This window comes from Tyto alba, unplaced genomic scaffold (assembly GCF_018691265.1).
Source record: "Tyto alba isolate M040663 unplaced genomic scaffold, T.alba_DEE_v4.0 Super-Scaffold_33, whole genome shotgun sequence".
Lineage (NCBI taxonomy): Eukaryota > Metazoa > Chordata > Aves > Strigiformes > Tytonidae > Tyto > Tyto alba.
Window position 1 is genome coordinate 16,836,802 of NW_024881308.1, and position 16,988 is coordinate 16,853,789.

Sequence of the window (16,988 nt, forward strand, 5' to 3'; positions counted from 1 at the left end):
ACAGCCCCTTGCTCCTCCGAGGCTGCACCCAGCTTTGCAGCGGGGGAATCACCCCCTGAGGCACGTGCCCTGAGCTGGGGCCAGCCGCTGCCTGCTCCTGCCTCAGTTTCCCCGGCTGCGGGCTCTGCAGAGCAGCTCTGCCGGGTGGCGGCACCTTCCCAAGGGATTTGGGGACGCGATGGGGAAGCTCTCGCTGGGCCCGCCGTCGCCCTGCGCCCCGCTTCCCCGCGGGGAGAGGGAAGGATGCTGCCCACCCCCCCGCCCCCCCCCCCCCCCCCCCCACACACACCCCCGGGTTCTCCCCGCACGTCTCCGCAGGCGGCAGCTCGGCACCGGGAGCTGGGGAGGGTGACAGATGGGGACACGCCAGGCACGAGGCCTTTGTCTGCGCGGTGGCAGCGGCACACGGTGACAGGGACCCACAGATGGCAGCTGCAGCCTGTGGCCAGGCGAACGCCGGGCCCTGGGGATCCGGGCCCTTTTGTCGGGGTCTCACCTCCAGCAGCAGCCCCTGCCCGGCCGCTCCCCGCCCCCCCCCCCCAGCCTTTCAACTTTCAACTTGACCTGCTCCTTTCACATGGAAATGAGATGCAAATGAAGCCGAGGAGGAGGGGGGGGGGGCTGATGGGGGGCCGGCGGCTGTGACCTGCCAGCGGGTCCCCACCCCCAAGGCTGGGGGGTCACACACTCGCCTGGGGTAGCCGGTGCTCTTTGGGGTGACAGGGGACCCCTTTGCCCCCCCCCCCGTAATGGAGCAGCAGCCTTCCCCTGCCCACAAAGCCGGTCCCCACCGCTCTCAGCTGAAAGCAGATATCAAGGGATGGTTCTTGTGGCCGGGGGTGCCCGGAGGGTGGGAAGGCAGGGGGGGGATCTGCAGATGAGGAAAGTGGGGGGGTCCTTGTCGAGCTCAGCCCGGGGAGCCCCGCTGCACGCCCTGGCTGGGTGGGGAGGGGGCTTCCCAGCCGGCCGGTCACCGGAGTGGCCGGGGACCGCTCGGCTACCAAATGTTGCCATCTGCCTCCGGGGCCTTCGCTCGCATCTGCCGGGGGTGTGGAGGGGCGAGGGGATGGCGGGGACACACACACACACACACACACACACACACACACGGCCAGGGGGGCCGGGGGGGGCTCAGCTGCAGCGCGGGGAGGGGGTGGAGGAAGCACGGCCATCTCGCGCAGGCAGGGCAGGCAGCAGTGTCTTTGGGCGAAGAGCATGAAGCGGTCCAAGGTGGTGTAGGGGGGGGGGGATCCTAGCACCCAGCACCCCCCAGGGGCTCCCCTACCCCTGCCCAGCCGCCACTCGCTCTTGGGAGGGGGGCTCACCACCGGCCGCACCGCTCCTTCGTGCTGCGTAATTAAAAACGCAGGACAAGCACCGTCCCCGTCCCCGTGGGCGCAGGGGGACCTCAGCTGCCCCGCAGCCACCCCGAGCCCCCTGTGCCGGGTTTCTCCCAGCATTTTGGACCTGCCTCCCCCCCCTTCTCAGGTCGCCCTTGGGCACCTGTACTGGTTTTGGCTGGGACAGAGTTAATATTCTCCATAGGAGCTGGTACGGGGCTGGTTTGGGTTTGGTGCAGATAACCCAGGGGGGGGGTTTAGCTATCTCCAAGCAGCCCGCGCACAGCGTCAAGGCATTTTCTGCTCCTCACCCCGCCAGCGAGCGGGCTGGGGGTGCACAAGGAGCGGGCAGGGGACACGAATGGGACCCCGCTGATGGAGGGATATCCCGTCCATAGGATGTCCTGCTCAGCAACACAAGCTGGGGAGGAAGAATGAAGGGGGGGTGGGGACATAGGGGGTGGTGGCATTTGCCTTCCTGAGCCCCCGACGGGCCCGGCTGCCATGGCCTGCCACGGCCAGCGCGGAAGAAATACCTGATTTAGCTTTGCTCCTGCACGCAGCTTTCACTTTCCTTATCAGACAGTCTTTATCTCAACCCACCAGTTTTCTCCCTTTTCCCATTCTCTCCCCCACCCCACCGGGGCGGGCGGTGGGGGGTGAGTGAGCGGCTGGGGGGGGTGCTGAGCTGCAGGTTGGGGTTAAACCGTGGCAGCACCCCAAACCGTTTGTGTGTGTGTGTGTGTGTGTGTGTGTGTTTGTGTCCCCTGCCACGGGCACTCAGCCGAGCCAGCCCCGTCCCTGCAGCCCCAAGGGCACAGGGACACCCTTGTCCCCGCTGCAGGGACGGAGCCGGAGCAGGGCAAGGTGCAGGGTCTGGTTGCGCCCCCCACCCCCGAGGGACAGGGACAGGCGGGGCAGGCCACCGGTGAAGGCAGGATTTGCAGGATTTTTTCAGGGTTTTTGCAGGGTTTTTCAGGGTTTTGCAGGGCTGCAGCCTGCTGTCCCAGCGACACCCGGTGGGTGCTGGGGGAAGAGCCGCCGTGAGGCATCCCGGGGCGGTGGGTGCTGGGATGGGATGGGATGGGGGGGGGGGGGGGGGGGGGTGTGTGCTGCTGGGGGGTGACCCGGCTTCTCTCTCCTCACCCCTGTCACCTCCCAGTCAGCGCAAGTGGCTCATCCACCAGCTTACAGCTGATCCCCCGGTCCCATCTCACTGGACAGAGTCAGGGGTGCTGAGCCCCACAGCGCACCCGAGGTGGGACAGCCGCCACACTCGGGGGTCCCCGAGGGGCCCCATCCCAGCCCGTGACCCCGCAGAGATCCCCGGCGGGGACAGGCACCATCACTGGGTGACATTCGCACCTGCAAAAATGCCTGCCCCGGGGGGTGGGGGCTGTGCTGGTGCAAACTGGGGGACCCACCGGGAGGGGAGGCAGGAGTGGGGGGGGGGGGGGGGTCCGGAGCCCCTGACCCCTCTGCCCATGCCTCCATGCTGATGCCAACCCCTGCCCTTCCCCGCGGGGGCACTCATCCCTCTAATCACAGGGTCCCCTCGGGAGCAGGTGCCCCCCCCCCCCCCCCCCCATCCCTTCAGAAACTACAATGCTTTTCCTTATGTTTTCGTATCGCTTTTATCCCATCGCACCCCGTGCCGGCAGCCGACCAACCCCGCAGTTCCTACGTCCCCTCCCCGGGACCTCCTGGAACACCCCCCCCCCCCCCCCCCCCCCCCAAACCCAGGACAAGCACCCCAAACCGCAGCTTGGGGACCCCGCTGCCGAGCAACGGGGCGGGAGGGTGCGGGGGGTCCCCCCGCCCTGGCTGCCCCCCCCCCGACCCCGGGGAATCCGCCAGCTGGGACCAGGACGAGGAGCAGAGCGGGGCCAGGCCGTCACCCGTCTGCATCCGGAGGTGGTGACGCGGCTGCCCCACGTCACGGCCCCGGCAGCCAGGACTCGCTCCCTCCCGCGTGCTGCTGCCGGTTCCCAAAAGCGCAGTGAGTTCCACACCCCCCCCCCCCCCCCACGACTCGGGAGATTGCCGAGGCACCGGGCAGAGTGGGACCCTGCTTCCTCCCCGGCTCCCGCTCCGCCCCGCCGTCCCCCCCCACGCGGGGCCGCGGCCATGGGTGGGTTGTTGCACCCGGTGAGCTCAGCCCCGGGAGACTTTGAGTTTCCTCGGGCGGGCTCAGCGCTGCGGCGGGGAGCCGGCGTCGGCTCTGCCGGGCTGAAGGGGTGTCGGGGACGTGGGGGTCCCCGTTCCCGGGCGTGGGACGGGAGCAGGTGCCCGCGGCGGGCAGGGGATGTGGCCGGATCCTGCCTGACTCAGCCGGCTGCTACGAGCCGAGGCTGGTTTGCAGGTGGGGCAGGCGGGACGCGGCCGGGCGCTGCTTTGCCCGGCCCTGCGGGTGCGGTGGGAGGCACAAGGCCTCGCGGCCCCCAGGTGAGAGCCATCGTCACCCCGTGCCAGGCTGTGCCATGCCACGCTGTCCCGAGCTGTGCCAGGCTGTGCCGTGTCATGCCAGGCTGTGCCGTGCCTGGCTGTGCCATGCCACGCTGCCCCGAGCTGTGCCAGGCAGTGCCGAGTCATGCCAGGCTGTGCCGTGCCTGGCTGTGCCATGCCAGGCTGTGCCAATGCAGGCTGTGCCATGCCAGGCTGTGCTGTGTCATGCCAGGCTGTGCCGTGCCTGGCTGTGCCGTGCCACGCTGTCCCGGGCTGTGCCAGGCTGTGCCGTGTCATGCCAGGCTGTGCCGTGCCTGGCTGTGCCATGCCAGGCTGTGCCGTGCCAGGCTGTGCCAATGCAGGCTGTGCCATGCCTGGCTGTGCTGTGCCAGGCTGTGCCGTGTCATGCCAGGCTGTGCCATGCCAGACTGTGCTGTGCCAGGCTGTGCCATGCCTGGCTGTGCCAATGCAGGCTGTGCCATGCCAGGCTGTGCTGTGTCATGCCAGGCTGTGCCGTGCCTGGCTGTGCCGTGCCACGCTGTCCCGGGCTGTGCCAGGCTGTGCCGTGTCATGCCAGGCTGCACCGTGAGCCGGGGCAGGTTCAATGCCCTGCCGGCTCCCGTCCTGGCTCTGCCTGGCTGTGCCAAGCCTCGGGGCTCCGGGATGGTGCCCGGGCAGAGCTGAGCAGGTCCCACACCCAGTGCAGGAGGGCACAGTGTCCTCGCTCGTGGGGAGCAAGGGGGGTCCCCAGGGCTTGCAGGGGGCAAAGGGGAGGTGGGTGAGGTTGTGGGGAGTCCAGAGAGGGAATGCAGGAGGCTGGGGCTGGGGGTCGGGGAGGGGGGGTCAGGGGGCAGATCTCCCCCAAACCACTGATTAAAGCCTCTCCCCCCCGCAGCGCAGCAGCGTCACCCCCGGGGCTGGGCACCCGGCCCCGAGCCATGGCGCTGCTCACCCATCTCCTCGCCTGCGCCTTCGGCACGGGCTCCTGGGTGGCCATCAACGGGCTGTGGGTCGAGCTGCCGCTGCTGGTGACGGTGCTGCCGGAGCAGTGGGACCTGCCCTCCTACATCACCATCGTCATCCAGCTGGCCAACGTGGGGCCGCTCTTCGTCACCCTCATGCACCGCTTTCGGCCCGGCTTGCTGAAGGAGGTGGCTGTGATCTACGTGATCGTGTCCGTGGGTGTCGTGGCCAGCTTGCTCCTGGCCTTCCTCTGGGACTACACGTCCCCCATCGCTGGGAGGCCCCACAGCACTGCCTTCCTGCTCCTCACCTTCTTCCTGGCCCTGGTAGACTGCACCTCCTCCGTCACCTTCCTGCCCTTCATGATGCAGCTGCAGCCCCGGTACCTGACCACCTTTTTCATAGGCGAAGGGCTCAGTGGCCTGATCCCCGCTCTCATCGCCCTGGGCCAGGGCTCCGGCATCTCCAGCTGTGCCAACATCACCCATGTGGTCAACGTCACCACCGGCAACGAGACCGTGGAGAACACCGTCTTCCAGCTGGAGACCCGCTACCTCCCAGCCAACTTTTCCACCCTTGTTTTCTTCCTCCTCATGACTGTAATGATGCTGGCCTGCTTGCTGGCCTTCTTCTTCCTCACCAGGCAGCCCAAGGTGTGGGAGCTCTCCCAGCAGCAGCTGGTCCCCAGCAGCATCATGCTGAGCTCATTTGACCAGATCTCCGACGAGGGAGCTGGTTCGCAGCTGAGCGGAGGTTGCCCATGCCCGAAAGACGCCAAGCTGCCTGGGGACATCTTGCCGGAGGTGGTCTCCTACCCCTTGGCCAAGCTCATCCTCATCTACCTCCTCATCGCTTGGGTGAGCGCTCTGACTAACGGGGTCCTGCCCTCCGTGCAGTCCTACTCGTGCCTGCCCTACGGCAACACCGCCTACCACCTCGCAGCCACGCTCAGCTCCATGGCCAACCCCCTCGCCTGCATCGTGGCCATGCTCCTGCCTGGCAGGTGGGTAGAGGGGTTGCGCCCGGGGTGGGGGCTTCTGCCCCAAGAACGGCTTTGCTATGGGGAGAGGGGAGAAGGCGCCGGGTGGGAGAGGGGCCACGGGGTTCCTGTGCCGTGGCAGCAGAGATACCTCGGGAAAGGAGGATGGAGCCAGCACGGAGGCGGTCAGGCTGTGCCGTGGGTCTGTGCCCCTCACCGGGGCCGTGCTGGCAGCGTTCCCCGGCGTCACTCCCATGTCCCTTGCAGGTCCCTGGCCCTGCTGGGCACCCTCACCACGGCGGGGACAGGCTTTGGTGCCTACAACATGGCCATCGCGGTGATGAGTCCCTGCCCGCTCCTCCAGCAGTCCCAGTGGGGCGACGTCACCATCGTAAGTCACAGGGGTCCCTCTCGCCCAGGGAGGTTTAAGGACACCCCCCAGCTCTGCCCTCGCCCCGATGTCCCCCCCATCCCCGCAGTGGGGAACCCCTCCTGTCCCTGCTGACCGCTCTACCCCCCTTCCCTGCGCTGCCAGGTCCTCTCCTGGGTGCTCTTCACCGGGACGCTCTCCTACGTGAAGGTGATGGCCGGGGTGATCCTGCGGAGCCGCAGCCGCAGCGCGCTGGTGTGGTACGGGGCGGCGGAGCAGCTGGGCTCCCTCCTCGGGGCCCTGCTCATGTTCCCCCTCGTCAACGTCTACGGCTTCTTCAAATCCGCCGACTACTGCAGCCTGCAGTGCCCAGCGTGAGCGGGGCGGGCACCCGCGGACAGCCCCCCTTGCCAGCACGCACCCCCAAAAACCGGCGAGGGCCGGGAAGCAGCGCTGGGACCGGGGGGGGGGAGGGAGACGGCGGGGGGCTGCGGGCACATCTCCCCGCCGGGCTCTACTGGGACCCCAGGCAGGTGCAGCCCCGTGGTTTTGTCCCCAGCCTGGGGACGGGGTGTCCCTGTCATGTTCGAAGCAATAGAAGGTGTTTGCTCAGCCCTTGGCTCCCTGCTGCCCATGTCCCCCCACCCCGCCATGCCAGCGAGCAGGGAGGGGCTGCCTCTGACCGTGCCCCCCACCCGGGTATCGCTTGGCTGGGGCCACGTCCTGTCCCTCATCCCTTCCCCTGGGGGGGGGGGGGGGTCTGGTGCCATTTATCATTGCGCCCCAAAACCCCCCAGCTGCCGCCCCGGGACGCTGCAGGGATGGGGGACAAAGAGCTTGGGCAGGGCTGTGCCGTGGGGAGAGGGGCCGGGGGGGTGTCACAAGGTCCCCAATAGCAGCCGGGGAAACTGAGGCATGGGGGGACCTGCCCGGCATTTGCCATCCTCTGCTGTGGCCCCGTCCACGCTTTCTGTTCCCTCCCCGCAGCCCTGTGCCCCGCTGCACCCCCCCTCAGCCCCGCTGCACCCCGAGATGAGCAGCGCTGGGGGTGCAGAGCCGGAGAGGGGCCTCAAAGCAGCCCCCCGCGCCCATGGCACCGGTGCCAGGGCCGTGCCACCCCGTACCCAACCGTGCCCCGGCCCCGCCGGCCAGGGCGAGGCACCGGGACGTGGTGGGCAAGGGGGATGGAGGGGGGGAGTTGGGGGGCAGTGGGTGCCCCCAAGCCGGGCTGGCACCCCCACCCCGCACGCGCCTGCGCCCCTTCCCCGGGGCACGAGGCAGCCGGGCCTTTGTCCCGGGCCCTTTGTCTGGCAATCTGCTCCCAGCGCCAGCCCCGCGCCTTGTCCTCCCTCAAAGCCACGATCGGAGCCACTTTGGGGCTCCGGCTGCGGCCCGGCCGCCTCCGGGAAGGACGCGGTTGGAATAGCTAATGCCTGGCAGCCCCCCCCCCCTTCCCCAACTCCCCCCCCCCCCAAAACCGGTGGCGCTGGCGGGGGTCCCGCGGTAGAGGCAGGAGTGAGGGCAGTGGGCTCTGTTCCCCGCCCCCCCCCCTCCCCAACACCACTGGGCAGCCCCCCAGCAGCTCCAGGCTGACCCCACAGCAGCGTGTGTCCAGGATCAGGCCCCCGGGGGGGTCGCAGGGCAGGAATTGGGGGGGGGGGGGGGCGCGGGGGGGATGACACACGACACTGTGGGGTGGTTTGGCTCATCCCATCTCAGCATCCCACGGTCCTTGCGGGGAGACCGGGAGCTGAAGCGGGGATGCTGAGGGGGGATGCTCCTGCGCTTGGGACCCCCCCCAAATACCCTCACCCCCGCAGCCCCCCCTCCCTCTCGCCAGGGAAACAATCGCCTCCAACGGGAATTATTTCCATACAGCTGCTCAGGAAGGCACAAACCCGGCCGCAGCCGAGGAAAAAGGCTGAGCCTTTCTTTTGGCTCTCCCCCTCCCTCCCCAGCGCGGCGGGGGCAGGTTTGGGCGGGGGGGGGGGGGGAGTTTGGAAAGCGGGGGGGGGCCCAGCCGCTGCAGTCAGCAATATTAGCACAGCTCGGCAGGACTGATTGCAGGTTATTAACATATATTATCTCAGTCCCCTGCCTCTGAAAGGAGCCGGGTTCCTACCCCCCCCCCTCCCAGCCCTCCCTCCCCCTGTCTTTTACACTTAATTACCTCCCTTATTACACCACAGCCTGGAGAGAGACAAAAATCCCCGGGCAGGCCCGGCCCAACTAGGGCGTAAGTAATCGCCCGTTCCGCAAACCTGCCTTCGAGGGGGGAACGGCACACGCGCCGAGAAATATATCAGGGAGCCGAGGCCGGGAGCCCGGCAAGGGCGGGGGGGGACGTGGCAGAAAACGGTTCCCGTCGTCCGTCCCCCCCCCCTCCCATGGGGCTGTGGCCCTGTGGGAGAGGTGACCTTGAACTTGGCAGAGCCCCCGATATCAGGGCGGCACTGCGGGGCCAGATGGGATCCGTGTCGCTGCTGGCGAGCCCTGGCTGAGGGGGGGTGCGGGGGGGGGGGGGGGGGGGAAAGACCCCAACCCGTGTTGGGGTGCAGCCCCAGGAGCCCCAGGCCTGGTGAGGTGGGGGCTGGAGGGTGCCCTGGGGTCTAGGGGGCTGGGGGATGTGGGGTGCTGTGCGATGCGGGGTGGCTTTAAGGGCTCCGGGATGCTGTGGGATGTGGGATCCTGTGGGATCCTGTGGGATGTGGGGTGCTTTAGGCTCTGGGATCCTGTGGGATGAGGGATGATGTGGGAACCTGTGGGATGTGGGGTGTTTTAAGGCTCTGGGTTCCTGTGGGATCCCGTGGGATGTGGGGTGCTTTGAGGCTCCGGGATCCTGTGGGATGTGGGATCCCGTGGGATAGAGGATGCTGTGAGCTATGGGGTTTCTCAAGGCTGTAGGGTGCTGTGGGATGCTGTAGCATTCTGTGGGGTGCTGCAGGGTGCTGTGGGGTACTGTGGGATGCTGTGGGGTGCTGTGGGATGCTGTAGCATTCTGTGGGGTGCTGCAGGGTGCTGTGGGGTGCTGTGGGGTACTATGGGGTGCTGTGGGGTGCTGTGGGATGCTGTAGCATTCTGTGGGGTGCTGCAGGGTGCTGTGGGGTGCTGTGGGGTACTGTGGGGTGCTGTGGGATGCTGTAGCATTCTGTGGGGTGCTGTAGGGTTCTGTGGGGTGCTGTGGGGTGCTGTGGGGTGCCCTGGGCCATGGGGGGGCACACAGAGCAGTGAGCGGGGGCACACTGCCCCGATGCGATGCAGGGGTGGCCCCAGCCCTGGCTCCAGCCGTGACTGGGGGAGCAGAGACGGCTGCGAGCGAGCAGGCGGGGGGTGCTGGCCACGGGGGGTGGGGATGCTTTTGCCCCCCAGGCCTGATGCCACACCAAAGGGGCTGGTGCCTCCCGAGGCCGGGGGTGCCCAGGGCTGCCCTGCGCCGGCCGTGCCAGCGCTCTGCCTGCGGTGACAGACGAGGGACTGTCCTTAATTAAGCGCTGCAACGCTCTCAGCATAGCGCAAGGGCTCGGGGAGAGCAGGGCCCGCTGCCAGCCAGGTCCCCGTGTCACCCGCCAGCCCCTGGCCAGCTCGGCCCCAGTGAGACCCAGCCCGGGGCTCCCAACCGCCTGCGGGACCGGGGCCTCATCCTGCTCCGGGGAGGGCGGCAGCGGAGCGCGGGGAGGCGGGGGAGCGGGGGCTCTGGCAGGGAACAATGCACCGCCACGAGCCCGGCTATTGTTGTGGGCTGCGAAGGTCACGGCGCTTCCCCGGGGACAGGGATGGGGATGGGGACGAGGGAAAGGGAGACAAGGTGGGAAAAGGGAGAGGGAAGGGGAATGGGGAGGGGGGAAAGGGGCAGCGGGCAGGGGTGGGGACAGGACAGAGGTGGGACAGGGATGAAGGCACGGAGGAGGGAACAGGGCTGGGGACAGAGAACAAGGGACAGGGGAAGGGATGAGGGAAAGGGAAAGGGGTCAGTGGAAATGGATGGGGGACAGAGATGAGGACAGGGAGGATGGACAGGAATGGGGACAGGGGAGCGAGGACAGGGACAGGAGCAAGGGGCAAGAAACAGGGACAGGGATGGAGACAAGGGACAGGGATGGGGACAGACACAGGGACAGGGATGGGGACCCCCGCCCCACAGCCCCGTCCTTCGCAGGCCCTGGGGGCTGGCGGCAGGGAGACAAAGGCGGTGGGAGGCAGCGGTGTGTCCCACCCCTCCACACACACACACCCCCCCCCCGTCCCCGCGTGTCCCCATTGTCCGTGACCGCGGGGGGGGAAAGAACCCGGGGGGAGGGACCGGGGACCCCACAGTGCCGTGATGCCTGGGGTGCCCCACGCTGCCGGCTTGGGGGGGGGCTCTGGGCGCGGCCGGGCGGAGCGGCCCCCTCCCCCTTCCCCCCCCCCCCGCCTTCCCCGCCGCCTGCCTTCCTCCCCTCCTCCTCCTCCTCCTCCTCCTCCTCCTCCTCCTCCTCCTCCTCCTCCTCCTCCTCCCCTCCTCCTCCTCCTCCTCCTCCTCGCCGCCCTGCCTGCCTGCCTGCCTCCCCGCCCCTCGCACTCGGCTCCCCGCTCCTCGCCGCCCGCACACCGGGGCCGGAGCGCCGGTCGCAGCGCGGGGCCGGGGCGGGGCGGGGGGGGGGGGGCCGGTGCCGGGGCCGGTGCCGGTGCCGGTGCCGGTACCGGAGCTGTCCAGTGCTGAGGCCGCCGGCCCGGCCCCGCCATGCCCCGCTCCTTCCTGGTGAAGAAGCTGAAGGCGGAGGCTTTCCCGGCTGCCGGGGCCCCCCCGCCCCCCTACGCCCCCCTGGAACCCCCCTACGCGCTGCCCGGCCCCGCCGCCGGCGATGGTGAGTGCGGGCCGCCCCCCCCCCCCCCAACACACACCCCGCTATTGTGTGTGCGCCCGGGGGGGCACCGAGGGAAGGGGGGGGGGACACACGGGGGGGACGTGGGGCAGGACTGGGGAGGGGGGGGTCCCCAGCGTTGTGTCCCGCAGCCTGGTGGTGTCGTGCGGGGGGGTGGGTTGTGGGGGGGGGGTCGTCCCTCCTGGCCTTGTCCCCCTTTCCGGGGCCAGCGGCTGCTGCTGAAGTTGGTCCTTGGGGGAAACATCCCCTGCGTGACAGCGGCAGCCCCCGTGGGCAGCCCACGCTGTCCCGGCCGGCCCCCGTGCCCGGGGTGCAGCAAGGCCGGTTCCTTCCCAGGACAACTTGTCTTTTTTTTTTTTTTTTTTTTTTTTTGGGGGGGGGGGGATGTCACGAAGCAGGCGGGCTGCAGGGGCGGGCGGGGGGAGTGGGAGCCTCGCCGTGCCTGCGGGTTTCATTGTTCGCAGCGGTGCCCCCAGGCCCACCCCCCCCCCCCCCGGAGCACAGCGGGGGGGCCGTCTCCTCCTCGGGACACTGGCAGCAGGCAGAGGAGATGCTGGGGAGCATTCCCTCCTCCCCCTCCCTCCCCCCCCCCCCCCCCGCCCCGCAATGCTGGGAACGCTGCGCAGAGCTGGGCTGGGGGGTGGCCGGGGTCCCTGGAGCCCCGTCCTGCCAGGGGACACTGGGGTGGACTCGGGGAGTCACCCGGGCTCGGCAGAGACCCCCGACGGGGCGGCCCAGGGACCTGCCCTGGAAAAGGGGGTCGGGGGTGGGGGGGGTGGGGGAATGGGCTGGTGGGTCCTGGCTGCTCGGGGACTGGGAGGCCGAGCTGGGTGCGGGAACGGGCCTGATCCAGCCACGCACCAGCCAACATTGCCCGACCGCTGCGTTGCTTGTCCGTGTGTCCGTCCCCCACCCCCTTTTCTACTGCTCTTTGCTCCCCAGCTTTTGGTGGGCTTTCTCTGCTGGGGGCAGGGGTGTGAGGCCCGTCTGGCCATGGCGGGGGGGGGGGGGGGGGTCCTCTGCTCCCCCCTCTCCCCATCAGGAGCCAAGAGCGGGTGGGGGAGGGATGTGCTGCAGCTGGGCAGAAGCTGCCGACGCTGCTCTCCTGGAAATAACCTTGCTGCATGCTCCGAGGCAGCGTGAGAAATTGCTGAGCAGAGCGCTTTCTGCACAGCCCGCTCGACCGCGCTGTCAGCACAGCACGGGGGGGGGGGGGGGGGGCGCTGAGCTCTGTCCCCACCACGCAGCCCCCTCCCCACCGCAGGCACCCCCCAGCCCACATAGGACAAACGGCAGCAGCCACCCGCCCTGGGCAGGGGGTCCCATGGGCAAGGGAAGGGGGGGACCTGGATTTAGGGGATGCTCGGCCGCAGCTGGGGTGGGGTGTCCACGGGTGAACCTGGCCGTGCACCGACCCTGGACACCCACCAGCAGGGCCGTGTCCCCTGAAGCAGCTGGCAAGGGCCAGTGGGCACGAGGCAGGAGACCACCGGGACCAGTTTGGGGGGACACGGGGTGGGACCGTGTCCCACAGGGTGGCTGGCCCGGCAGGGTGGGCTGCGCTGCTCCTCCCGCGGTGACCTTCATGTGCCAGCACGGAGGGACGGGGATGCCCACGCAGCCCCCACCCTGCCACGGGTCACAGGAGCCCCCTACCCAGGGCCGGGCCATGAGCAGACCTGCACCAATGTCACACGGGGGTGACACTGCTGGAGTGGCACCCGAGCTCTTCTCTGCACCTGGGGGGCTGTGGGTCCCTCTCCTCAGCCGGATCCCAGGGGCCCGGTGCCGCTGACCTCCAGGTGCTGCCCCATCCCCGGGGAAAAGCCCCTGTGGGAGACGGGGAGGGGAGGCAGGGGGGCATTTCCCAGCCCCTTCACTGGGGAAGGGAAACCCAGGGCAGCCTCTTCCCCCTCGCCCCGGCTGCCCCCCGGTTTCGAGAGGCGAGGAGGTGGTTGGAGCAGAGCTCATTACCGGCGCCTGCCCCGGTGAACAATGAAGCTCCCAGCACCGACAGCTGCCTGGCGGCTAATGGCCCCCGGGGGCTGCCTGCAGCCGGGGCAGCGCAGCTGGACGTCCCGCAGCCCCGTCCCCGGTTCCCACCCAGGGCATCCCCATGGGATTGGACCCATCCTGCCGGCAGATGCGGTCAGGAGCCGGGGCACGCTCGGCCCCAGTGCAGATGAGGCAGCTCCGGTGCTCGGGGGCGGCCCCACAAGACAGGCACCCGTGCAGGGGGGCCAGCCCTGGTTCTGCACCCTCGATGGGCTTTTTTGGCTTGTGGCTTCGCCCCGTCCCCAGCGGGGCTGGCCCGGAGGGACGGTGACCCCGCTGTGTCGTCCCCGCAGGGTACCTCCAGCACTGCCTGGCACCCGCCGGCTACGACACCGACAAGAAGCAAGGTCTGCCGCCGCCGCCGCCGGACCCAGCCTATGCGCCCGGCCATGAGGAGTACAGCGACCCCGAGAGCCCCCAGTCCAGCTTTTCCGCCCGCTACTTCAACGGGGAGGCGGCAGTGACGGACAGCTACTCCATGGACGCCTTCTTCATCACGGACGGGCGGTCGCGCCGGCGCAGCGAGAGCCAGCGTCGTGGCAGCCACCGTCACTCCTGCCCCGAGTGTGGCAAGACCTACGCCACCTCCTCCAACCTCAGCCGGCACAAGCAGACCCACCGCAGCCTGGACAGCAAGATGGCGAGGAAATGCCCGACGTGCGGCAAGGCTTACGTCTCCATGCCCGCCCTGGCCATGCACGTCCTCACCCACAACCTCAAGCACAAGTGCGACGTGTGCGGCAAAGCCTTCAGCCGGCCGTGGCTGCTGCAGGGCCACATGCGCTCGCACACCGGGGAGAAGCCCTTCGGCTGCTCCCACTGCGGCAAAGCCTTCGCCGACCGCTCCAACCTGCGCGCCCACATGCAGACCCACTCCGCCTTCAAGCACTACAAGTGCAAGCAGTGCGAGAAGACCTTCGCCCTCAAGTCGTACCTCAACAAGCACTACGAGTCCGCCTGCTTCAAGGGCTCCGAACACAGCTGTGCAATAGGGAACTAGCCCCCCCACTTCCACCCCCCAGCCCCCTGTGGTGCATCCCCATCCCATCCCCATCCTCATCCCCATCCCCATCTCAGTCCCGGTCCCCGCTCCGGCACTCCTGCAGCTGCAGCCGGCCGGTTTTGTGGCTGTGCCGTGGCTGGAGGACACATCCCCGCAGACTCACTCCCCACCCGGGAGGAGGGTGCCCCAGCACTCCCTGGGAAGGGCTGGATCCGGCCGGGCCCGCAGCGGGACCCGGCTCCTCGCCCGTGGGTCCCCGAGCCCCCCCGCAGCCAGGCAGGTCTCTCTGCGGGGGTCTCGCCTGGGGACCTCTTCCAAACCCAGGACTTTCCTCCCCCAGCTCGTGACTTTCACCTCTATTTATTTATTTATTACTATTATTTATTTAGAGCTGCTGCTTCTCCTCCTGGGGGATCCCAGGGGAGAAAAGACACTTTTCTGCTCCCCCCAGGAGCAAAACCTCACCTTGACCCTAACACTGATGGGACCACGGGCTGGTGCTACTGGCGGCTCAGCGGGACTACCGGATGGTGCGGCTGACGGGAGGGAAGGGGTGTCAGTCCCCGGCGGAGGTTGGGGTCCCTGCAGCTGGCCCCCCGGGCTCTGGGGCACCCTGATGCCCCCCTGCCCGGCACGGTCCCATGGGACACAGCCCCGTGGCACAGTGCTCACCCTGGCACTGTGGCTCTGCAGCCCCGGAGTCAGGGGACGAGCGAGGGGCTCCCAGCAGAGACCCACAGGACACGGCCCCTGCCAGCTCCCGGCTTGACCAGGCACGACTGGCCCCCGCCACGGTGATGGGCTGGGGGACAGCCCCCCCCCGGGCAGGTGCAGCCCCCCTCGCCGTGCGAACGGCCAGGCTGGAAGCTGGGCTGGAGACCCAGCCCTGGGGCAGCACCCAAACCCCCAGCTGCCCCCCCCACACCCCCAGCCTCTGCCCAGCCCCCTCCCCGGCTGGCTCCCAGCCCCCTCGCCATCACCCCCCGCCTGCGCTCAGGAGGAGGGGGGTCAGTGTAGCCGTAAAGTTTGGGTGAGTTTATTTAAATGTTCCTATTTATATTATTTATAACTTATGCTTTTCACTATTTATTTGCCAAGACTGGCAGGGCCGTGCCAGCGCTGGCTTGCAGGAGGTGGCAGAGCTGCAGCAGGAGCCGCCGTGCCCAGGACACAGCCGCGGTGACACGGACGGGGGACAGGACCCCGAGAGCGGGCACAGAGGCAGGAGGGCACGAGCTGGCCCAGCAGCCCGGGCTCCGTGCCCCCCGCAAGCCTCCCTCAAAGGCAAAGCCCTTCTTCTTCGTCTTCCTCGCTGCCGCAGGCTCCTGCTCTGCTCCCTGCCCCGCGCCAGCCCGGCGGGGACAAACCAGCCATTCTATGCAACCTCCCGGCGGAGCATCCCCGCGCCGGCCCCGGAGCGAGCGCCGCGCGTGCAGCATCCCGGAGCGGGGCCCGACCCGCGCCTCCGCTTCCTACCTCGGGCCGCGAGCTGCCACGGCCCCATCACCCCGTGCCGGTCCCCGACACCTCGGGGGTTCAGCCCGGCACCCCACGGGGCCGCCCTCGCGTACCCCCCACACCGTCTTCCTGTACCGTCTTCCTCCCTGCCACCGTCGTCTTCCTCCCACCGCCTCGGCGCCCGCGTTGCGGCGGCTCGCGGGCTCGACGCCTCCCGGGGACGTCCCCGTCACGGTCCTCGCTGCCGGGGCACGGTGGCACCCGCACCCCACGCAGGGGAAGAGCATCGCCCCGGCCACGCAGGCACCCCACCGGCGAGTACGCAGCAGTCCAGGCTTCCCCGGCGACGCCGGCGCCTTGCCGCGGCAGCACCGCGTCCCTCGGCCGGGCAGGCACAGAACGCCGCGCCTCTGCCCCTGTCTATACTGTAAATAGCAGATACTACAGCAATAATTTTCCGTGCATGATAGATTTTTTTCTGCCAGGTTTTGTACTCGCCAGCCCCCAGTAAGACAAGTCTACTGAGAACCGGCCGCCCGCAGTATTACTTGTAACGCAATTCAGGGATATAAAAGGGATTTCTGCCACTAACCGTGTGTCTCGGGGGATTTTTACAGGCGGTGACACGCGAGCGGCCCGGCTCGTGGTGCCCTGTGCCCGCACCCAAGGGCAGGAGCACCCCGGAGAAAACGTCTGCCCCAAACCAAGGGGTGGAGATGCCGCGGCAGCCGGCCGGGAGCGGGGCGGCCGATGCACCCGCCCTTGTTTTGCCTCACCAGCCCCGGCAGCAGCCAGACAACCCCCTGCCGCGGCGAGCGGCGGGTCGGTAATGCCACCCTGCCCGCGAAAGCGCCGGGGAGGCTGCGAGCAACGGCGGAGCGTTGACCTGGAAGTAAAGCGCCGTGTGAAATCCCGGCAACGGGGCAGAGAGCCCGGCGGGCAGCCCCGGGGGGGGGGGTGGTGGTGGGGGGGAGGTTCACGCACCCCCCAGCCTCACCCCCGGGGCTCGGTCGTGCCGGATGGGAAGAATTCAGTGAGTGGATTTGATTTTGTTCGCATCCACTCCCTCCTGCGCAGGCAGAGATCGGGGGCGGTGGGAACAACCCGGCAGAGCCCCCCGCTCTGCCCCCCACCCCTCTCGCTCCCTGCCTTCCCCACAGATGGGTGCCAAAGCGGGAGGGCAAATTATTTTTTGGCCTCCAGCTCATCAGCAAAGCCCTCGCTGAGCCCCGTGCTCCCGGTGACATCGGTGCTGCCCCGCAGGCAATAATTCACCGGTAAAGCCATCACCGGATTCCTCCTGCAAAAAGCTCATCCCGGAGCCTCACAAACTCGTCCCCAACCGTCATCGTCACCAGCCCCATCACGAGGCAGCCAGCGTGCCCTGTCACGCCAGCGTGTTTCCAAGGCCAGTGTTGGGGCTGGGGACCCTCTGTGCCCCCCGGGAACTGGGGTGAGGGGCCCGGGAGCAGCCGTCTGCCGGCATCACGGCCCCGCTGCGGAGCCAGCCCAC

General features: G+C 68.8%; 2 protein-coding genes across 2 annotated transcripts; both read left to right on the forward strand.

The window, feature by feature from the left end:
* The first annotated feature begins 3,243 nt into the window (after positions 1 to 3,243).
* Positions 3,244 to 6,709, forward strand: SLC52A3 (solute carrier family 52 member 3). The gene is made up of 4 exons (XM_042801226.1): positions 3,244 to 3,339; positions 4,681 to 5,751; positions 5,995 to 6,118; positions 6,263 to 6,709. The coding sequence occupies exons 2-4, from the start codon at positions 4,724 to 4,726 to the stop codon at positions 6,473 to 6,475; spliced, it is 1,365 nt and encodes a 454-aa protein (XP_042657160.1). The 5' UTR covers positions 3,244 to 3,339; positions 4,681 to 4,723; the 3' UTR covers positions 6,476 to 6,709.
* A 3,917-nt stretch (positions 6,710 to 10,626) lies between these two features.
* On the forward strand, positions 10,627 to 16,066 carry SCRT2 (scratch family transcriptional repressor 2). Its single transcript, XM_042801227.1, has 2 exons — positions 10,627 to 10,941; positions 13,308 to 16,066. The coding sequence occupies exons 1-2, from the start codon at positions 10,818 to 10,820 to the stop codon at positions 14,012 to 14,014; spliced, it is 831 nt and encodes a 276-aa protein (XP_042657161.1). The 5' UTR covers positions 10,627 to 10,817; the 3' UTR covers positions 14,015 to 16,066.
* The last annotated feature ends 922 nt before the right edge of the window (positions 16,067 to 16,988 follow it).

Excerpts from the sequence above, each read along its gene's own strand:
- SLC52A3 (XM_042801226.1), top strand. The coding sequence starts at position 4,724 with ATGGCGCTGCTCACCCATCTCCTCGCCTGCGCCTTCGGCACGGGCTCC. Across the intron at positions 5,752-5,994 it reads GCCATGCTCCTGCCTGGCAG|GTCCCTGGCCCTGCTGGGCA; the intron begins GTGGGTAGAGGG and ends TGTCCCTTGCAG. Across the intron at positions 6,119-6,262 it reads AGTGGGGCGACGTCACCATC|GTCCTCTCCTGGGTGCTCTT; the intron begins GTAAGTCACAGG and ends CTGCGCTGCCAG.
- SCRT2 (XM_042801227.1), top strand. The coding sequence starts at position 10,818 with ATGCCCCGCTCCTTCCTGGTGAAGAAGCTGAAGGCGGAGGCTTTCCCG. Across the intron at positions 10,942-13,307 it reads CGGCCCCGCCGCCGGCGATG|GGTACCTCCAGCACTGCCTG; the intron begins GTGAGTGCGGGC and ends TCGTCCCCGCAG.